Genomic DNA, 23,031 nt, shown 5'->3' with positions numbered 1-23,031 from the left:
CGAGCTAATTCATCCGGAAGATGACAATATACAGTTGGGATTCCACTTATGTGTCAGCCTCCGGCTTAATAGAACGGCCTTCAAATGCGTAACACACCAAACATATGAAATTCCCTGGCCAGACATTAAGAGCTTCAGCATAAATTGTAATTTCTTGTTAAGCCACAAAATTATGAGTTATATATAGCAATATTAAATATTTATTCAAAGCAAATTAAATCGATCTGTTCATTTTTAAATTCAAATTAATGTTAAATTTAAGTAAATTTTTAAATTAAAGTTTATTTATAAATTAAATATCAAGTATTTATATAGCAACATTAAATATTTATTCAAAGCAAAATAAATTCATAATTAATTTATTCATATCAGGCTCTTATTCCTTCGTAGTTTAGCTTCACTTCAATTTTGGATTATTGCAATTGACCTTTTAGAGAATTATAAAGTTCTCATTGCCAAGAAATTTGCTGTTGTCTGGACTTTTTTTTTTATTCACGTCTTCAATTTGGTACTATTGAAAATTACACATTTGGAGATGCATCAAACTTCTCTGTTTGCCACTTTCAAATACGAAGAATTTTTACTTCTTTGCCTTATTCTTATCTTCTTTCTCCTTCTTCTCCTTCTCTTTCTGTTCTTTGGCTAAACGCTCTTTATCTTTCTTCTCTTGCTCCTTCTTTTCCTTCTCGCGTTTATCCTTTTCTTCCTTATCCCGTTTTTCCTTCTCCTTGCGCTCTTTCTCTTTCTGCTTCGGATCCTTGTTGGCTTCCTCCTGTGCCTTTCGCGCCTCTTCCTTTATCTTGTCATAGTAGTAAGCGATACCGTAACCCACAATAAAGAAGAACAATCGATTACAGGCAGTACAGTTGAGCTTCGAGAAGAGCGACGGCGGGGGTCGACATGTTGGCCGCTGGGTTGGTGGCCTACAAGAGGGATTGGGGCAACCACAAGATCCAGATTGAGAACCGCCTTCTTTATTGCACATTACAAAATGTTATAGTTTTTACAAAGAGAAAAAATTAATAAAAATAAATAATTTACAAATGCCGAAAGTAAAATTTTGAAAAATTCCGGAAAATATTGTGTGTGTCTGAGCTCACGAAAATATATAAGTCGAATGAGGCTGACAATTTATTCCAGCTTTCCAATATATTTTGTTATTCGAATCGCAGTTGGCTAGCATTTCAATTTCAAATAATCAAGCTATAGGAGAGATGGGTTATTTTGGCTTTCTTTCTTTTAAAGGATCAAGATAAAGAAAGTAGTAAAGTCAGCTTAATGTGGTTAAATTGTATGCCTCTTAAGACTTGGGCTTCCCTCTAAAACGACTTCAACACCATCTAATTTTAACTCCTTTGAAACTAATCAAATTTTATTATTGCATTGCAATCCCAAAGTAAGCCCTGAATATGTTCTCAGATCCTAAATAAATTATAGACATTTTAAAACTATTTTCGAGTAACATTTCTCGGCTCTACGCCAAAATTTTAATTTGTCCAAATTTTAGTAAATTTTCTTAGGAGTATTCATCATGGATTTGGATTGGTTGATTACCTTTGTTTTAGGTTGTATTCTTGGCTATTATGTTGGCCAAAACTCATAGGTCAACAACCAATTTAAACAAGAAAAGCGTAAAATGAAGATATACAGTCTAAGAGGTAATACATCGTTTGTTTTCATAACAAGTAGACTTAGCATTCATCGTTAAACTGAATATACACTAATCTATTATATCAAATTCAGTCGATTATGTAGACACACCTCACATTTGTAAATTGATGGAACTGTAAGTTGAGTAAGTTTATAAAGGTTAATAAACTGTTTGCTGTGGCTAACGAGAAAATCTTTACTTTATAAAGCAACGACTAATCGGACTAATTGCAAATACAGCCATGAGTCACGTTATATCATATGCATTGGGACTTCTCACGGGTTTGATGTTATGTAAACGGCGTTGCGGTCCACCATGAAACTGATGACATAGATACATTTCAAATTTGATATAATACAATTTTATTCCAAATTATGGAGAAGATAAAACTGTAGATAGCAAAGAAAATTATAATAAAGTAATTATTCTTAACAAGAAAAATTAAATGAATTCAATATAATAAAAAAATTTAATATAAACAGATTATCAAAAAACATTTTTAATATATAAAAAACATAATATATCAAAAAGTATAAAAACAAAAATTTCGACTTAGTTCACTTTGAGTTTAATTTTGTTTTAGATACGGCTTTGAAATAAATCCTTTCATTCGATTTCTATACCTTTGGCTCGTAGTAGCAAAATTTATTAGCATTTTCTCAGAAAATTTGAAAAAAAACATGCACGGACTTTTTATATTCCTTTTCGGTGGTATTGTTGGTTTTTTGATTGCTCAAAATTATCATGTAAGTTTAACCAAATGAAATAATTGCATGCAATCTTTGAATCTCTCAATTCACAGCGTATTCAATTTAGTTGAGGAAATTGATCTTAAAGACAAAATGACGCATCTGATCTCATTTTCACTGGGCATAATCGTTGGTGTGATGTTGACCAAAAGATGCGATTCATAAAGAAAACCAATAGGATTATAATGAATTAACAATTAGCAAGAGTGGAGTACTAGTTCAAGTTAAAGTTAAAGTTGATTCGGTAGCTTTAACAAATAATATTACTGGTATTCCCTGTATCCCAATAGACCGACTGTCACTAACCCTTATCAACAAGTTTTGCTACTGATTGCCAAAAAATAAATGTTCTAAGATCGACTCTAAGCATTGGCCAATAAAATATAGACCAGAGGTGGCTGCTCAAAGTTTTCCAAGATGATTTCCCTCTGAGGCTGCCAAAAACAAAAAACTTTGCCAACTTATATTTATGGCTGCTGCCTCAAGTCTAAGCTGAATGGCATATGGCTAAATTTTTGGCTCAACTTTAAGCTGGTCTTTTCGTGCGCGACTAATGGCCAAGTCAATTAGCCAATGCATATTTACATACGCATTATGCCAAGTCTGGGGAGGTGTGTTAATTAGTTTCGATAGTTCTCTTACAGATAAAACTATTGGAAAGTAGTTTAATAGAATTATTCGAACAGTTTACTGTAGACAAGATTCTCTATACGTTTCGTTATGATTGATTATCGACGCTATTCAAAATGACCCGCCCACGGGCCGTTTAACAAATGAGAATGAGCAGAGAAAAAAAGGGAATATGGAGTCTACGTCAAATTCAAATAGAAATACAAATAAGGCAGTTTTTGGTAGGCTGTCGGCACTGCCGCATTTTAATCAGTTGGTTTTAGGCTTATTCTCACACATCCGCATAAATATTTCATGATTTTGCCCTGGAGATGCTCGAGTGAGTTTCGGAATAACTTGGATGGGTTTTTATCAGCAAACAAACAAAGAGGAACTCAACTTGAACTGAATTCAACCAATCCAAAGTCTGCTGGTTGGATAATTGAATGAGTTGAGGTAGTTTGTAGGCTTTTGGGCTGTGGCTGTTGCTGTTGCTGTGGTTCAGGTTAAGGGATAAGCACATCGTGAGATTGCCTACAAAATAAAATGATGGCGGATGCCAGGTCAAATGATTGATGGCATTGTCAAGTCGTTGCAAAGGTTAAATTGTTTGCCCATGCTCAAGTCAGTTTGCTTAATATCCACACATTTATAAAGCCGACAACAGGTAACGATAGTTGCTGCTAGCCGCAAATTGAAACCATATTGATTAAATCCTTACTTCATAGAGCCCTTTTCACAATAGGGATTAATTTGTAAAATTTATGCACCGAGACCTGAAGGAAAAACTTGTTAAGGCTATCGATGATTATACAAAATAAGAGGTATACTCTAATCGAGCTGACTTCTTTCTTTTTTAAACAATTTCTTAGCAAACTGCGTATACTTGATATTTGGAATTTCGGCTCTATCGTATACTGCGTATACTTAACATTTAAAATATCTGCAAGTAATGCTCATTATTATTATAATTTAAGTTATATTTGCAAACTGCAGCAGAATATTTAAGCCAACATTCTGCATAATTTCTAATGACTGTTGCCAACAATTAAAGCCAAGTACAAAGCTTTTAGCTAACAGCTGTATTTCTCTTATGCTGTTAACCGTCTCTCTTAACTAATGAGCTTTCACTCTTAGAATCCATCGTTTTCTCTTTTTACTCGTTTGCTTCTCTTATTCGGGCCAAACATAAACATCAACCTTTGCCGGCTTTTGGCGCCAATCGACCAGTCAGCTGTTATTAGCCCACCACACAGAGGCCTGTGGTGAATTCTGGTCGACATCGTGGCCAAGTCAGTGGGCCAAGTTCGTGTCGTGCCTCAGTCGTTATTCCTGTGCCGACGCGTACGAAAGCAATTCAAAACCTAGACCTCGTCCTCGTCTTGAACAATTGATCAAATTCGAAGCGGGTTTTCAGTTAGCAATACAATTTTTGGCTGTGCGTGTGTGTGTTGCTCTCAGTGTGTAGGTGTGTGTGTGTGTTTGTAACGGTTGTGAAAGGTATTTAAAAAGTGCTAGTAGTGAATATGTCGTATTAACCAGAGAGAATTTCTGAAATTCTTGTAATTTAAATATTTAAAGACTTAAAGGATTATATTGTTAACAAAGAAATGAATTAAATTCATTTAAAGTATATAATTTAATAATCAGAATTTTAATATTTAACTACAATATGAATTTATTTCTTATATTAAGAGAAATAATAACTAATGCTATGAAAGCTATTTAAAAAAAAATGTTTGAAATATATTTTTTATTATAAAATATATATGAGAGTAATTTAAATATTTTTTTATATTAATAAATTTCAACTCATTCTAAAAATAAAAAATAATTATTAAATAAACGAAATAACACAACATATTATATGAACTTATGAAACTGGTATTAAGTTAATAATTATTTAATAATTCAGTAATCAGTTAAGTGAAAGTCTTGTAAAAGAAAATATCCTTAACAACTGAAACACCTTTATGCTTTCCTATTAAGTTAGATAGTTAGTTCGTTGGTTGTTTCAGTTACAGTTTAGGCCAATTCTTAACTGGCTGTCATTTCAAGTTATGCGACGAGTTGTCAGACAAACTGACTTAGCGTTGAATTAAAAGTTGGAAACTTCACTCTTAACTTCTTCAAGACAACATCAACAGAGCTTACAGCAAAACAGGCACGTGCCACATGCCACATGCCGCATATAAGTTATGATTGTGGTAAATACACACACTTGCAGACATAATTGGCTTTTATATTAATAAGCCAATGCTACCAAAAGTAATTTGGATTTTTTTTTGGTTAGCTTTAAGACCAAGTCAACAATGATGAAATGCAGAGGAAAATTAAGGATAATTGAATTTTGTTGAAGTCACAAATTAGCTAAGAGTCGACCAGACCACATCAGAATCGACAAGACCCAAGTTAGACCAGACAAAACCAGGCCAGACCAAAAAACTCTGTTGACAGACGAAACCGCAATCCACGTTCATGTCGGGACCATGTAATTGAGTTATTTTACTTGGATTCAGTCATTTTATTATTATTAAATGGCTGCGCTGTGACAACAAGCTCAAGCTGTTAATGGCGACCCATAAAAATGACGCTTGTCACATCAATATCAGCTCGTGTGTGTGCGTATGTGTGTGTGTGTGTGTGTGTGTGTGTGTGTGTGTGTGTGTGTGGGCGCCTAAGCGCCGCAATGATTGTTTTAATGGCTACTTGAACGGAAATTAACTGACAAGCGCAGATAAATAAATGCGAGAGCAAAAAAGAAAGGAAAGGGAAAGGGGAATGCCAGAAAGGGAGTGTACTTACAGCGCCATTTTTGTTTTTGCGTTGACAGCTCGCCATTTCTGGCAAGGACACACTGACACACACACAGTCACAGTCACACACACAGCCACAGACAAATGCTTAAAGCATTGCCCAAAAAGCGTGAAACACACTTTACACGTCTTCATATTTGTGCAAATATTTGCTCATTGAAATGTCAAATAAGCTAATTTGACACATAATTCAAAACCTCACTTTATAGCAATAATATACACACACACAAGCTCAGGGGCACACCTATTTCACATGTAGATAAACACAACAAAAACAATAAAACGAACTTTGCACATGCAAATTGGCAATTGCTTTTTCGCCTTGTATGTACAAAAATAACCAAAAAAAAAACCCTATGCAAAATTAAAATATGTGCGCATTTATATTAACATATATTTTGGTCGACTAAACAACAGTTGACAAGATCAACTTAAAAACAAAAAAACATTAAAACCATAACAGCTTTAATATGGATTACAAAAAGTGTATTAGAATGGATTGCAGGAAAACTTTTTTTAAATGATTGTATATAATTAAATTTTATTATTATCTACTTGCTATAAATGCGTTAAAAAAGAAAGATATCTAAGCAAAAAAAAAATTGTTTATTATATTTGAAGTCTTTAATTTGCTATTCGAATTTATGTAAATAAATCTTTTAAATTATTCTTAAATAAATGCATTAAAATATTTTCTGAATATCTCTGCAATAACTGCTCTTTTAAGGGAATTAATTTTCTTTGTAATTAATTAAACAAACTTTTATATTAGACTTTAAAAACATCTCTAAATTGGTGGAAAGCTTATAGAATAGAGTCTATTTTTAAAAGTGAGTTAAACATTTTAAGGGTTGATTTCTTTACTTGTAATAAATATATGCTTATGCTCAAAAGATTTTAGCCTGTCTGTCTAAATAACTGAATTGAGATGAATCTCAGAGCAAATGAAGCTGTGCTCTGGGCCAATTCATTGTGTATAATGTCTAATGGGTTCAGTGCTCATTCGCTTATGACTTCATTTGGCCAAGCACATAAACAATCAGTTATGGCCCACAGGTTGACGCTGTGGCCACTTGCAGCTATTTGTTGGGAATTGTTGGCCGTATTATTTAAACATGCTCGTACATTGAAATACACGCACAGCAGCAATAAAGTGAGAAGAACAAAAGAGACGAAAAGAAAGGAGAAGGAAAAAGAAAAGGCAAAGTATGAAAAAGCCTGCTAAACGCTTTGTAATGCGCTTTTGTATGTTCTCGGTCCTGTTTGTTGTTTTGCCAAGTGCCATTAAGCTGCTCAAGTGATAAATTCGCTGCTTACTTCAGATTGAACCACAGTTTGAGTTGAAGTTGTTGTTCTGCCTTTCGCGCAGTTTACACATACTTTGTTCATTTTCTTTTTTGTCTTTGTAAAAGGTCGCGTGCGGTTTTGGACCAACATTGGTTTACAGCATTGATTTATGTTTTGGGGCTTAAGGGTCTGTTGCTCCTTGGCCTCTTGTGTGAGTGAGGACATTCGCCTTAAGCTGTTCTGTCGTTTCATAAATATAATGACGTCATTTCTACAAATTGCCCATTTAATGGCCATCGATTGCTTCCGCACGATTAAATACAACTCCTAGTGTATGCTAAGCAGCAACAGTTGTCCTTCGAGGGGGAGGAGAGGAGGGCAGAGCGAGGGACAAGCTAACTACCCCAGGTCCAATGTTTGCCAACAATTTACTCGCTATTTGCTTCTTTTTTTTTCTTTTTTTCTTTTTTTATTGTTGTCGTTTTCAGGGTATTTGCTTGCCTGACAAAAGTCGCGCCCTGCAGGTTGACGCCTACTTTAAACTGTTGCGCATTTTGTCAGCTAAGGCGTGCCGTCAGCTACCTACACATCCCTTACTCTCCCCTCTCCCCTCTCTCTCTCTCTGTCTGTATGTGTACTGGCTGCCTGCCAAGAATTTCACTTTGTCTATGACACGCAACATGACCAACTAAGTCATATAGTATTGTTGCCTTTTATAGAGCTGCGCGTGGGAAATGCCAATGTGTCGTGTCGTTTGGTCTCTCTTCTTCCCTTTAACTCTGCTACTTTCACTCTTTCCTATTCTGAGTTTGTCGCCATTTCTAGCTATTAGTAATGCTAATTTGTACATTTGAAATTCACAGCAAAATGCAGATGTTCAGTTCAATAAATAAACCACATCAAAGACGAAATGTGCAGCATAAAGGCAACAAATGTAAAAATATTACGTATACGCATAGAAGGATAAATAAATAAAAGAAATAAATATACATATATTTATAAGTGTATTATACGTGCTTGTAAATATATGAAATTTATGTGCTGCACATAAAACAAAAGTCAAACCATAAAAGCTCAAATCATAAAACATAATACCCCAAGGCTCAAGCGAAAAGCAAACTGAAAGTATTGAGAACATGACTTCTATATACCCTTTGCTAACTATATATTCATAGATATCCTTTAAACAAGTTCTAATACCATAATTTGTGGAAAAAAAATCCAAGCAATTGTAATTGTAATTTGTGAAAAAATATAATAACAAATATTATATTATTTAATACAAAATTTGCTAGTCTTTGATTAGCCTTTTTAAAATATTGGAAATTTGCATGAGTTACCATGTAGAATATCTATATTATCCAGAGAAAATATTACTTTCTCTATGTTGACCAATCATAAATGTATACAAGTAATGTCGCTACTTCAGTTACTCCCTTTTAAGCCATATTTATTTGAAATAAAGACGTAAAATCAGACACCAAAATACGGGTTCACGAACTGTGACGTCTTTTGTGAACTTCCGCGCTCTTCGGGTTCAGCGTCTGCCAACCGACAACTGGCAACCAACAACCAAAGGTCAGCGGCTTAGAAAACGCTTGAATTAAGATATTTCTGTACTGTGAATGCAAATGGCTGGCGAAACAAAGGCCCTTTAGTCTGGACACAATGAAATGAAACAATCTAGGAAAAATATTTAAATTTTATGCACAGCAATCAAAAGCTTGCCAGCAAGTTGATTTGTTTGCTTTGTAGTTTTGTCAGTCGGAGTATCTATTGTGGTAATCTGGGGAATAGACTGTAGTTCAATGCTCTGCACCAATTTGTAGAAAATCTAAAACGATTTGCATAGATTTGGACTAACATATTTAACACCTGTCAGTCAGTTTATCCGTCTGTCCGTCTGTCTGTCTATCTGTCTGTCTGTCCGTCCGTCCGTCTGTCTGTCTGTGCTTCAACATGTGCCCCAGTTTGCCAATCGATAGAACTAATGAACTGTAAGCCAAGCACCGAACACAGACAAAATTAGTTCTAAAATTAACTGTTGTACAAGGCAGTCCACAAATAGCTCATACGTCGTGTTAAACATGACAAAAAAAATGGGATTCTTTGCAATTTAAGATGTTATTTGACTGCAATTTTGTTGAGTGCAAGTCGTGCTATAATTGATAAGATTCTAGTGCAAAAATGATGCATTGTAGACTTTGACGAATGCAAATCATTTACAACGTTAAGTAGATGGTACTAGAAGTATGTCCAGGAATGTCAACTTCTCTTCCTTAGAGAAATATAAGTGATATATCATTTTTTATAATTACCTTTTTTGTTTCTGTTGAGCAACAACAGAAAAATTCCCGCATTTTTAGCCAAAAATAAACTTGACAACTTTGAAACAACCAAATAAAATAAAAGCCCACAGCGCGTATACGTGATGTGCGTGGGTGTGTGTCACACGAATGTGTGTGTGTGTGTGTGCGTATTAAAGCTGTATTTGGTGGAAAGCTCTGCTTGTGTCATGCCTGAGTTATCAAAACCAAAAAGCACTTCAATTAATCACAGGAAATTCATCAATTATTCAGTCATTGACAATGACAAAGAAATATGTACTCGAAGTCGTGTGTACACAATATGCAAATTGCAACTCAGTTTGCTTTGGTTTCACTGGTTTTGTTGGTTATCGGTTTTTGTTTTGATGAAAATGCTGACTTAAATATTTATGAGGCTGGGCAATTGCAAATAGAATGCGTGTCCTTGCACTCCACATCTCAAGGCGACTGTGCGCAGTGATTACAATCTTTTTTTTTTAATTGAAAAGGACACTCAAGTCTTGGCCATAAACTGCAGCTGCTTGAGACAGAAATTTAAATTGAAAAAGACGCAGCATAAGGTTGATATTAAAGCTTTGCTCCTTGCTCTTTTCTCCTGTCAAAGCTATCCAGGGTATGGCTTAAACACTGAGCCAAAAACCATTATGGCTGAGCAAACCACAAAACGCTGCTTTAGCCATTTACAAATGTCCCAATATACTCTTGTCATCTGCTTTGGGTCTGGGTCTGGGTCTAGGTCCGTGTCTCAGAATGGACGAATTGAAAGCAGTCTGCTGTGTTGCGGAATTTGCGTTTTTGATTTGCGTTGACTTGACAGTGCTTTAGTCATTTGTCAATATGTCACTTAGTCGCTATTGTTTCAGCTCTAAGTGCCGTGGATCACGTCTGATGACTTCGACTTTGACATTTGAGCTACACCAAATTCGCTTAGTGGTTGCGCTGAGTGTCAAAAATCAAGGGAAATCAAATAATTTGCATTGTCATCTTGGCGCCGGCCACCCACCAACAAGTTGTCTGCATTATGTGCCCTGTTTAACACTAAAGTCATTTGACAAACAGCAATGTATTCACTTGTATCTTCAATTTATTAAACCTTAGCCTCAAGACAATGCTACAAAAATAGAAAAAATTGATATTTTCATAGCTACGCTCAAAAGTTTTAATATTATTTGATTCCAAGTGATACTTTAATTTAAAGCTTAAAATATTCACAAACTTTATTCTTTCTGTTAATTTACATATACTTTTTTACTGACTCATTGTTTATCCTTGAATATTTTATTTTAAATTACAATTTAATTCATTACCTTTAATACTTTGTAATACCTTTGTCCATTCATTACATTCTCTTGCCTCTGCCCTAAAATTAAGCTACTTAAATATTAATCAGGATTTATTTTATATTAAAAGCAGAGCACTTAACTCATAATTGAACGTTGATCAATTAAATGGTAATTAAAAGAAATAATTTAGCAATAATGGGACAAGTAGTTTTATAAAACATTATTGAAATACATTATAAAACGTGCTGAAAATTGCATTAAAAACTAATTAAAAATATGTGTTAACTCCATTAATTAAACAAATTAAGCACTTTACGTACGTGACCCAAATATTGTCAGCATTCATTGAACAATTAACATGTGACACAAAAAGAAACAATTTTAAATATTATTTATATTTATAAGTACAACAAAAAAACTGTAATTGGTATTTACATAACAGCTAAAATGTATATTTTTTTGAATAGAAAAGCTGGTCTGCTACTTTTTAAGCTGGAGCTCTTTAAGCTTAAATTGTTATTTTGTGTCTCACTTGCAGCTAGTGTCATTGGTATTGGTTTTGACGTTTGTGCTGTTTTCCCATTTCACGCTAACATTTCAAGGCTGTAACGCCAATAAATTTATTAAATGGCCAAAGTACAAACAAGTGTTGGTAAACACGCACGTACACTTCATGTAAAAATCTGATGAGTGTGTGTGCTTGTGTGTGTGTGTGTGTGTGTGCTTGTGGGTGTAACTTTGTGGGCGTCATGCTGCGTTCTGAATTGCGTGCTCAAATAAGAAATTAATTGCAGGCAAGCAATCAATTTTGATTAAAGTTGAAGAATTACTTTAGATGCTTCAAGCGTCAGGAAAACTGTCTTAAAGACTTAGTGACTGCAACTAACATAGAGGCAAGTCGATTGCTTATCAATTATTTAAGAATTGGCTAAACAACTGAAACAACGTTAAGTGCTAGGACTATTCATTAAAAGCATGTGTGTGTATGTATGTGTATATGCATAATAAATACGCATACATCAAGTCACATCAATCAAATATTGATAACAGCAAACTGCACTTAATATAGTCCCTCCGCCCGACCCGTCCATACAATGGCAATTAAACTAAAAGCCTCATTGGCCACATGCAAAAATTGGTAACTAAACGTAAAACCGCTTAAAAGTTATAAACTGAGAAAAAAATTATATAAATACACATACAACTCTGGATGTATGTGTGCATGTGTGTGAATTGTGTGCGTGTGATATTTAATTGAAAACGACTGGCCAATGGATCATCTATTATGCAACATGGCCGGCAACAGTCGCAACTCGTCCTACAATTGTCTATCATCATGGGACTCCTACGATCGTATACCCAGGTATGTATAGCATATAGAATAGAGGAGCCGCTCCCCTCTCTCTCTCTCTCTCTTCAACTGATGCCAAATGCTGTCAGCTGTTGGCTGTCGAGTAGCAAATCGAATTACGTATACGCAGCGTTGTAGTTAATTCAATTTTTGTTCTATTGATTTTAAAGCAGAGCGCGCGTCAACTAAATGTGATAGAAAATAGAAAAGCATTTAAGTAGCAATCATAACTCGATTGCCATTAGCAATCAAATCTAATAAAATTCCAACTAAAAGCACACAACACAAAGAGCGCAAGGAAGCGAGACAATAGTGTGTTAAGATAGAATGGAGAAAACACTCTGTGACAATTTGCACAAAAGTTTATTTTTAGTTCAACTAATAACATTTCAGTTAAACTTTCAATTTGGTGTGCCGAGAAGTATGCTACGATTTTTTAATTGAGTACAATTTAATTTGGTTGTGCTGAAAAGTATGCTATATTTTTAAAACTTTCAATATAATTGAAATTTTATTCATATATTCTGCAGTTTTAAAGTTTCACATTGGCATTTAAATGCGTAATGCACATTAAAAATATTCCATTGACTTCCATCTGCAGTTTGCCTGTAATTATGTGCTCGCCGAGGCGTCTTTACTATAAAAGCTCTTAACTTTTTATGAGCCACAATCAATGTGAATGTCTTTGGGCCATGGCTGCGCGTTCAGCACTTAACGCAAAAACCGAAACAGTTCAGTTCAGCACAGTTTCAGTATAATTTTTATATTTTTTTTGTTTTATATCCTTTTGGAGAGCACTGTTTAATGATCCACGCCAGCGTCCATGCTTATATCACATCGCAATCAGGCCAAGAGTTGTAGACGACGTAATAAACCAGTTGCGATAGCCAGGAAAAATGCTTCACAACTGAATTTGGTCCCATTGAGGCATCAAGCGCTATATTCCTGCTACACAACTTGGTTGAGCTGATGCATGTCTAGGTCATGTTTGAACCTTTATGTCACGGAGGCCTTTTGTGCTGCCTGCGGGATGAACAACCAAAGCCGCTCCTTTGTGATGTCAGGTATTTTATAGAGCGCCTTGTTGTGATCCCCAGCTGAAAATGTGCTTTACAATTTTTTTTTTCAATTTGAGTGAAATTTAATCAAGTTTTGTAATCAAATCTGTGCGCTCGTAAATATGATGCTGTTGCTAATAGAAATGTGAACCATCTCTCAATCTAACCTAAATGCCTGAAAATGGAAAATCACATTTAAAAATCAATAAAGGTAAAACAATACAGCGATAGAGAGACAAAAAGAGATACACTGAGTCGGGACAGGACCCTAAGGCAACCCTGTATAAATTCAGCTTTAAATTCAATATCAACATTAAATTTGTCCGTCGTAATCAAATGATGAAACAACAAAAACACATTAACGCGCAATTTGCTCTGCCACAAGGCAAACATTACGATAAGTGCTCGAAATGGGCCTACAAAATCACAAAAAAAATGAGAAAATGTCGAAAATGAAGTTCACAGGGCCTAAATTACACATTTTGGGCACAATTTGCACAAACACTTGATGAGGCAAACAAGTGCGATGCAATCATTTAGATGAGTTTCAATTTGTGTCTGGCTCACATTACGCATAAGCACTGTGGGCAATCATAAATTCTACACATATCGTTTTTGCCACAACTTTTGCAGCAACTTTAGCAGCAACAAAGTTAGGTTTACTCAATTATTCTTAAAAGCTTGTGCAAACATTTGCATCGAGTTGCCTACCATCAAAAGAGTTGGATATTGAAAACCAATATAAGCATGGTTTATACAAAAATTGAATGTGAATTTTATTAAAAACATTTATATAAATATTGGAAATATACTTTATGCCTCAATGAAACTGATTGCGTCTTTTAAATAAATAAATGTTATATTTTTTTATAACTTTTTTCTTGTATATTTGTTAGTTTAATCTCATGGGAATATAAAATTCGCTTCATGAATAGTTTTTAAAAGTTTTCGAATGCTTGGAAAAGCAAACTCACTTTGGGTAAAAGAAAAGCATAAGAATCTACAAGTGTATTTTTTTTATGAAAGTCACTGAAACTTAATCAATTAAGCGCCAAATAAAAAACTTTATCAGTAAACAGCTCTTTAAGGAAGGTTTAACTTGAAGTGAGTTCAACATTAACATCTCTCCTTAAAGTCTCCCTGTCTTTCTCTTTTCACAAATCATAATCAAGTGTTTAAGCTCAATGTCATCGCACTGTAGAAATTATATGCTTGCCTTCTGTTGACTTTTAACCTTTAAATAAGCTTCCGTTTAAGATAGAAGAACGATAAACTTTCTCTAAAAACCCGCAAGTTTTCTCTCTGTTTTGGTCTCTTAAGTCATTTATGACTTTGCTTTTCCGACAAATCATAATCAAGTGTTTAAGCCCAGTGTCGTTGCACCATAGCAAATTCGATGCTCACACTTTGATTAGTTGCCAGAATTAAAGCTGCGGGCAACATCAAAAGATGCCTTGGGTTCAACTGCTGTTTGCTGAACTTTGGCATTGTTTGTGCCCCAGAGGGTGGCAGCAACAAATGCTTAAGATGCCACATTGCATGTGTTGTCAGCTGGGATCAGCTTGTTGCCCTTTGATTGGCACTTTGTTCTGTTCTAAGTGTTGCAAGTTGCCACGAGTAGAACCCAAATTTATAACCAGCTGCAAATTATTATGCCGCGTTCAATGGCCGAGTGGCATGAACCCAAAAAATGAACGCAAAAAGTATCAGCGAATTTCCGTCTGGCTTCGCATCAAACGGGAGGTCAGAGTTGATTGTATGCAGTGGCACGTTGCGGTTGTTGGTTGCTCCAATTGCTGTGCCATAACTGATTGGTCACTTGCGAGCGAACTGTTAATTTTACCACGCATTGCAGTCATTGCCACTTCGCCATTTGCGACATGACACTTGCACTTGCCACAATGCTACCCACGGGTGTCATTTATTCCGGCATACGCCGTACAAAGCTGACTGACCCGCGTTTTATCTGTGCGTACATTAACCTTGACATGAATATTCACAGAGAACTCAGCAGTTGTTTGTCTAGTTCTCAACGTTAATAGCCACGAGACAAACAACACAAAGGTCCAAGGTGCCAAATTGAATGCTCTTTTGTCTCCAGTCGGGTTCGGCAAATGCGTCACCTTTAATTACTTGAGTTACTCGTACAACTCGAGACAGACAATCAAATCCTGTCAGGGGCAGTCAAGTGTTTTTAGTCAGCTTAAATGCCCTTTTTGTCTTTGCTGAGCACTCGAAACACATTTGAGTTATGGTCAAATACTCGTAAACTCTCGTACATGATCAACTTGAATAAACTTAAGAATACACGTATATAGTCGTATACTTGTTTTGCGGTTTGTCTGTGTTTTTTCAGTGCATTTAGCCTTCAACTTGTCAGCTGCAATGCAATTGCTGGATAAAACATTTTTATTTCGTTACTCATACGCCACGTTGCACACTCAATTTTTAAATTACTTTCACAACAGATGGGGCCAATAAATAAAGAAAGAACTATGGAACAGCAAGAAACAAGGATAAGCAGTTCTTGTGAAATATAAAATGTGAGAGCTTCTTTTACACGGAAATGATAATGGGTTAAATTCATTGTGGAAGTTTTCAGCTTTAGCATAATCAGCTTATCCTTTAATTGCTTAAATTATGCATTTGAAGGTATTTTAAGACCATAGAGAGAGAGTTTTCTAAACAAAAAAACATGTTAAAGCAGCTGTTTAAAGTTAACTGACACAGTTCTAAATGCTTTTCGGAGTCAACTTGCATTTTTGTGGATTAGTCTCACATTTAAGGCTGAATTTCAAGCAAGTGTCATTGTTTGGTTTTCCAGCAGAAAGTTGCACATCTTGGGCATGCTCTTCATCAGCTGCCACATGCTGCAAGCGGCAAACACACGTACACTCAACGAGGACTGACATTTTAATATGTACTTTGCCTCGTTGCACGCAACTCCGCATTAGAAATGCCACTGTAAGAGTATAAGTGTGAGGCACTGTTGCAGCTGCCAATGGCAACCTGGCTGTCGTTTTATGCTCCATATAATGCGATAAGTAAGCACATCAATTGTCATGTGCAGAAGAGAAGCGTCAATTCGAGTGCCATTTTATCGCTGTTCAATCAATGGAAAAGCATTTTTACAATGCATCAATTTATATTTACATACCTCGTACATTGTGTAAGAGGCTTTTGCGATGCCTTTGCTATTGAATTACATTTATGCCTACTTATAATACCATTTTGTCTTTTGTCTTTTTGCAGAGTGCGTGTGGAGTACTATGTGAATGAAAACACATTCAAAGAAAGACTGCAACTCTATTTCATTAAGAATCAGCGTTCAAGTAAGTATTCAATTATTGAAATTCAAGTATTTAAATGTATAATATTGTATTCTTATCAATTGACCAACCATACGACTCGAGTACTTCTCTCTATTAAAACTCTCCATAAGGTATATGTCTATAAAAAAAAACAGAATTTGTCTATTGAAAACATCTGTAGAAGGAAGTTCTTTTTAGAAAACTTTATTTAACTTTATTAAAAATATTTATATGAAGAATTTTACTGGACGAGCATTTCTACAACTTCTCTTAGAGAAAATTCTCTATAAAAAGAGCATCCGACCATTTTCTCTAAGACGAAACATTTCTAATTCAATAAAATAAATAGTTTCATTAGAGACAAGTTTGACTGTACAATTATTGAACTTAATTACAAGCAGATAATTGAATTGTCCACAGGTTGAACAAACCCGACAGAGACAGAGATTGACCCAAGTTTGTTTGGACTTGCGCTTGTACGTGTATAACAAACCAATAACAACCCGATTAAAGTTTTGTTTGGCTGTCCACAACAATAACAACAATTGAATCAATTGGAAAAACAGGTGTAAGAACAACTAGAAGAATGCGAATGACATTACAAAGCAGACGCAATATACTTGAGTAAATATTGATTTGAACAGGACAGGAAATAATTGTGCGGGTAAATAGACAGAGGGTTGATAAGCATGAGCAATGGGGATAAGCATAGGTAGACAGGTAAATAGATAAACATAGTCAGGTTCAGTTAGTTAGTAACAGGCCAAGAGACCTTTGGTGAAAGGGAAATGACCATGAATATAATTTAGTTATTTGACCCAAATTTGTTGTGCTACTTTCTCGTTCAAGGCTTACGCATACGAATTGCCGATTTATTCCTTAAGTTACTGTCGTGTGTTCTCTACATAATACGTGTGATATTGGATAAAAATCCAACATTTATAACATGGTAAGCTAAATGCCAACTACAACTTAGTCTATTACAGTCACTCTCAATTTCCATAACTTTCTCCCCTCATAGCTATGGCTGCGAAGTGGCCAATAAGACAGAGTTTATCATCTCTGCCAAGCTAACGGAGGAGGATTTTCGGGAGCATCCAATCATTAACTGGGATGCAATACTTTGGGTCAATCGTCCCACAGTGCTCTGGGTGCTACAACTACTGCTGGCCATGGTGTCATTAACTCAATCTTTGGTTCTAACATATCTAGGTTATAAGGTAAGATGGCTGACTGATAATGCTTGACTTGCAGATACCCAGTAATTTTTAATATTTATAGAAAATTTATTAAATTAGTCTAGCTAGTTATAGTTGTATTTTTAATATTAAAATTATTTAAACTATTAAGATTTGTATTTAATTTCTTGTTCTTCAACTTATTTTTCAAATTTCTCCTTCACAGGGCAACATATGGCAGCAAATACTCTCATTTCACTTTATACTAGAATTAGTAACGACAATACCCTTTGCACTAACGGTAAGTACAGCTAAATGCGAGTTAAAATAATCCAAATTAATGGTTATTTATCCTGTAGATTGTGCATCCGCCACTGCGCAATCTTTTCATACCAATTTTCCTGAACTGTTGGCTGGCCAAACGTTCGCTGGAAAACATGTTTGTAAGTGTCTATAAATGTGTTAAATTAAACTTTATTTTAAAATTGAATTTTGATATTTTTTTTGTAGAACGATTTGCATCGTGCGATGCAAAAATCTCAATCGGCTTTGTCACAACAGTTGACAATTTTGTCGGCAACGTTGTTATGTCTCGTTTTTACCAGGTAAGCGACGACTCAATACAGTCTATTTATAGCTAAATGTAACCGTCTCTTTTACTCGTTATCTCGCTCTTTTAGTGTTTGCGGCATTCAGCATTTTCAGCGCGCTGGGCATCGTCATTTGAATCTTTTTCAGAGCACCTATTACGTGGTCGTGACCTTCTCCACGGTTGGTTACGGCGATTTAGTTCCAGATATTTGGCCATCCCAGTTGTATATGGTCATCATGATTTGTGTGGCGTTGATTGTGCTGCCCACGCAGGTGAGTGAATGCATTTAATGCCTCGATGGACTCAGAGTTACATGCCTTTAGACTGATCAGCGTTATGACTACAGTCTTATCTGGCTAAAGAACATTTGTGTTCAAGTCGAAATAGATAAACACAACTTTAAGCTGCTTAGCTGCCACGTTTCATGTCCATCAATCAATTTGGCTATTAACAGATGAGACGACGATAGCAGCTTCGACTGGGACAACTTCTGGTCATCAATCTGTATAAATATGAGTCATGGTCAGCTTGTCTAGCATCGACAATTAACGAGCAATTGTTAGTACACTCGGTAGCAGCAGCAATAACAACAGTCGGAACAGCTCAAAGTTCTATAGCCAACATGGCTGCTGTTAACCAAACAAAAGCATCAATCAAACACTTTTTGCGACTTTTTCGTAGCATACTTTTTGGGGCTGCAGGCGCTTCTAGCTGCATGTCAATGTACGCGTCGCGTACCATAAATTTATGACCATCCATAACAACAACAAGCACAATAACAACAATAGCAAGTACAGGCAGCAACATTGTAGTCAAATTGTTATTTTTGTGTGTGTGTGCGTGTGTGTGTGCGTGTGTGTGTGTATGTTAACGGAAGCAAAGCACTTAAATTTAATTGAAATTATTAATGCTGCAGTCCAAATTGCAATCGAGCTCAACAAAATGCTGTCAATGTGCAGTCCCATCAATACTTCAATGAATATTGAGTTTGACAATGTATGTCAATACATTTTCTGATGATTTTTCAACAGAAAATTGATTTAAGAAAAAGCAAACTGCAAGCAGCAAAACTATTTCCATACAAGTTTCGATTTAGTTTAGATAAATTGCATTCGTTCAGAGCTGTTATTTATCAAATTTAAATTGGTTTAAGCTTAAGAATGTTTTCAGCTAGACTCAACGGAATCCAACAAAATGTTTTTCTTGACCATGCATATATGATTTAATCTACAAATTGTTTTTTAAATGTTGCAGGATTTTTTTAAGATCTTCAGAGAAAGAAAATGCTCAATAAAAAATATTACAATAAGTTTTCTAATATTTCTTGAGTCTAGCATTTTTTGAAGATCTCTCTGAAGATCTCAAGCAGAAATAAAAATTGATTGAAAAATATTTAGTTCAGGCTAGATTCGAAATTGAGTTCAATGTATTATCCATTATTATATTTACATTTCCCTTTTATTGTTCTTTTCCATTCTGTAGTTTGAGCAATTGGCCTTCACATGGATGGAGAGACAGAAACTGGGGGGAAGCTATTCCTCACATCGGGCACAGAGCGAGAAGCATGTGGTTGTGTGCTCGACAACGTTGCATGCGGATACCATTATGGATTTTCTGAACGAGTTCTATGCACATCCTTTGCTGCAGGACTTCTATGTGGTGCTGCTTAGTCCCATGGAATTGGATACAACGATGCGTATGATATTACAGGTGCCCATTTGGGCGCAACGCGTCATCTACATCCAGGTTGGTTAAATATTTGACAACTTGTGATTTGATTTGAATCTGCGTTTGGCTGTGATTTTGACATTGACATTTGGCATTTGGCATTCGAACTTGTTTCTTTTTAGGGGTCCTGTTTGAAGGATGGCGATTTGGCGAGAGCGCGAATGAATGAGGCGGAAGCGTGCTTCATATTGGCAGCTCGCAACTATGCGGATAAAACGGCAGCCGACGAGCATACTATACTAAGGTCCTGGGCCGTCAAGGACTTTGCACCGAATGTGCCACAGTATGTTCAGATATTCCGGTGAGTTTTCGATTTCGTTTTCGTATTCGTTTTCGTTTTGGAGAGTCGTGTCAAGCACTTTGTCACGCCTCAGTTAATTCGATTTGGATTTCTTTCACTATTTGGCCGCGTTGTGCGTGCCACACAACCAATATATATATATATATATATACAACTCTCTATTTTTCTGTATCTATATATGTACATCGACTGCATATCCTGCGGAAATTCGCTGTGGCCAGACCGGAGCACAAGCTGCATGTGAAGTTCGCCGAGCACGTGGTCTGCGAGGATGAATTCAAGTACGCCTTGTTGGCCAACAATTGCACCTGTCCGGGCGCCAGCACATTGGTCACCCTTCTCCTGCACACGTCACGCGGACAGTACGTATATGCACTCTATAATGCCCGGTCAACTGTTAATGGCCTGCCAAACCAAAAAAAAAAAAAATAAACAAGAAAAAAAAACCAAATGGAAAAACAAATAAAACATTTAACTCACATGCGTCAGCAAAGTTGTCGCAAGGATGTGTCACAGTTCACCGCAAACAGTTGACGGTGTCAACTGTTGTCCACTTTGCTATGCCATTCACAGTGTATTTATTACTTAGCGGGTACTCACGTTAAGATAGTCGGAATAACTACATCAACAGCACAATTATAGACGACAACCAAAGACCTTTTAAATATTTAATTTCTTTAAAAAAACATTTGCATTAAGTTACTTGGAATTAAGTCAAAAATTTTATTATTATTGTCATCAAGCTTAAAGCTTACCCAGTAGCTTTATTGTGCTTTAAAAGCGCTATGGAAAAAATACATTTTAAATTATTGGAATATATTAAGTTGGGGAGATTTAATTCCCTTTTTTGTACAACAATTTACAACATTTTTTTATAAAGGAAATGCCATCTAAATAATTAGCCCAGTCGTGAATTCGTGTGACTAATACCTTCCAAATACAACCTAGTTGGATAATTAAATTTGAATGGATATTTTGTTATGCCGTAACCTTTTATATTAAAAGATAGCAGGCTTAACCTTATGCCAAATGATTCTCGAAAAGCCCTTAAGTTACATTAGAATCGCTTAACAAGAACATTAGGGTGTTCAAACTACGACACACCTGTGTCAAAAGGACGAATGAAATGTAAAGGACGTCGCGTCATTATGAAGTGCGAGAGTTTTAATTAAATTTAATGCGCAAATGTTTCTGACATCAAATTGTGTTTAATGCTAATTTCATTTGTCGTCGAGTGCTCAAATTAAAAATAAAAGAATAAAAAATATATACAAATAAAATGCGCATGATAACGCGCTTTTGCGGCTTTAATTTGAGGCCGTGTTTTCACTGTGGCAAGCAACACGCAAGCCAGATTAATCATACGCCGCGTAAAACTTGACGCATTAGTGGAGTAAAGAATTCTAATTAGTAATTAAAAGATGGTTGGGGGCGGAAGAAAGGAAAGGCGAGTGAATAAAAGGAATACGCCGTTTGACGACGCATTTGAGCGTTTTAAATTTTTGTGGCTGGCGGGCAAAAATCTGAACAATTAAAACTTGAAACTTAATTTACCTTGGAGTGGAAATATTTACTTAACTTTCATCTCTTGCTCCGCACAGGGAAGGCCAACAATCGCCAGAGGAATGGCATCGTCTCTATGGCAAATGTTCGGGCAATGAGATTTATCATATTGTGCTCGGAGACAGCCGCTTCTTCGGGGAGTACGAGGGTAAAAGTTTTACCTATGCCAGTTTTCATTCGCATCGCAAGTAAGTGAAGGAACACTCGAATACGCTTTTTGGTTAATAGTTAACAGACATGTCCTCTGTGTGAATGAATGAATGAATAGCCCGACGTTTGAATGCAAACTACGAATAAGTATAAGTATGAGTGTTCGATGGTTGGATGGGCATAAATAAGTGAATGCCAACAAAAACTTGCGTCTTTCATATTTATTTATTTAGACGCCAGTCGCCCATTCAAATACAAATTTATGTAAAATGCCAAAATTGCTTTACATTTTCATATTTTCATATTTATTTATTTATACAACAACAACAATAATAGGTATGGTGTTGCTTTGGTGGGCGTACGTCCGGCAGAACTGCCGGAATTCTATGAGGACACCATACTACTAAATCCAGGACCCAGGCACATTATGAAAAAGGATGACACGTGCTATTATATGAGCATTACCAAGGAGGAGAATTCGGCATTTGTCGTTAATCAAAATCAAACTACGGATACATCGGCAACTGGCAAGGATGGAGGCGCCACAGGCAGCGGCGGCATCGGAGGCGGTCCTGGATCCTCACACACTCATGCAGCAACTGGTGGGTACAATGACTGTATATGTGTGTGCCTGCGTGTGTGTGTGTGTGTGTGTGTCATCAAATAAAATTACAAACTACAGAGCAACAACACGATTGGATGAATGAGTTTGAATGTTGAATGGTCTCTTGTGCAAAATGTGAACATTATTTTATTTAGCAACAAGTTTTTTGCTCTTCATTTTCATTTTTTGAGGCTGCGTTCTGATCCGATATATATATAAGCAAAAAAAAGTTGTATCTGTCTCTTCGTTTCGTTATTTTTCTTTTTTAATTTAATCTCGTTGCGGTTCTCAATTTGTCTGGAAAATATATTTAACAAAAAAAACGCTTTCAATGTGTGTGCGCGTGCCCGTCTCTAATTGATATTATTAATCTCGTCTTGAAAGTTGCCGTTTCATTATTATTTTTTTCATTAGTTAATTATCTTGTGCTGAAGCTCGTCTCAAAGCAACCTTTTTAAATAAAACAGACTAAA

The 23,031-nt window shown here is 35.8% G+C and overlaps 2 protein-coding genes and 3 long non-coding RNA genes across 9 annotated transcripts in view; 4 read left to right on the top strand and 1 right to left on the bottom strand.

Moving 5' to 3' along the window:
* LOC117782902 (potassium channel subfamily T member 2) overlaps positions 1-23,031 on the top strand; it is a 108,595-nt gene that overhangs the window by 65,250 nt on the left and 20,314 nt on the right. For 4 of the 5 annotated variants that reach the window (XM_034620001.1, XM_034619999.1, XM_034619998.1 and 1 more), the window contains exons 2-13: positions 16,384-16,463; positions 17,292-17,391; positions 17,464-17,662; positions 17,847-17,921; positions 17,980-18,063; positions 18,131-18,225; positions 18,301-18,484; positions 19,695-19,958; positions 20,063-20,241; positions 20,463-20,603; positions 21,843-21,992; positions 22,291-22,556. In XM_034620001.1, the coding sequence (XP_034475892.1) occupies positions 16,384-16,463; positions 17,292-17,391; positions 17,464-17,662; positions 17,847-17,921; positions 17,980-18,063; positions 18,131-18,225; positions 18,301-18,484; positions 19,695-19,958; positions 20,063-20,241; positions 20,463-20,603; positions 21,843-21,992; positions 22,291-22,556 (1,817 nt within the window). Of the gene's footprint in view, positions 1-11,993; positions 12,086-16,383; positions 16,464-17,291; positions 17,392-17,463; positions 17,663-17,846; positions 17,922-17,979; positions 18,064-18,130; positions 18,226-18,300; positions 18,485-19,694; positions 19,959-20,062; positions 20,242-20,462; positions 20,604-21,842; positions 21,993-22,290; positions 22,557-23,031 lie in introns of those variants that run through there. The other variant, XM_034620002.1, reaches the window with a different exon arrangement.
* Positions 401-1,016, bottom strand: LOC117782904 (101 kDa malaria antigen). The gene has a single exon (XM_034620003.1). The coding sequence runs from the start codon at positions 983-985 to the stop codon at positions 581-583; it is 405 nt and encodes a 134-aa protein (XP_034475894.1). The 5' UTR covers positions 986-1,016; the 3' UTR covers positions 401-580.
* On the top strand, positions 1,476-2,085 carry LOC117782907. The gene is made up of 3 exons (XR_004617338.1): positions 1,476-1,658; positions 1,744-1,795; positions 1,860-2,085. It is a non-coding gene; the product is annotated as an uncharacterized LOC117782907 (long non-coding RNA).
* On the top strand, positions 2,217-2,767 carry LOC117782908. Its single transcript, XR_004617339.1, has 2 exons — positions 2,217-2,397; positions 2,454-2,767. It is a non-coding gene; the product is annotated as an uncharacterized LOC117782908 (long non-coding RNA).
* LOC117782909 lies at positions 4,411-11,898 on the top strand. The gene is made up of 2 exons (XR_004617340.1): positions 4,411-4,509; positions 11,792-11,898. It is a non-coding gene; the product is annotated as an uncharacterized LOC117782909 (long non-coding RNA).

The sequence above is a fragment of the Drosophila innubila genome, assembly GCF_004354385.1.
Source record: "Drosophila innubila isolate TH190305 chromosome 2R unlocalized genomic scaffold, UK_Dinn_1.0 1_C_2R, whole genome shotgun sequence".
Classification (NCBI taxonomy): domain Eukaryota; kingdom Metazoa; phylum Arthropoda; class Insecta; order Diptera; family Drosophilidae; genus Drosophila; species Drosophila innubila.
The sequence above is the reverse complement of the archived record's forward strand: the minus strand, read 5'-3'. Positions and strand labels throughout refer to the sequence as shown.

Bases quoted from the DNA above. Each gene is read 5' to 3' on its own strand.
- LOC117782904 (XM_034620003.1), bottom strand. From the start codon at position 985: ATGTGCAATAAAGAAGGCGGTTCTCAATCTGGATCTTGTGGTTGCCCC.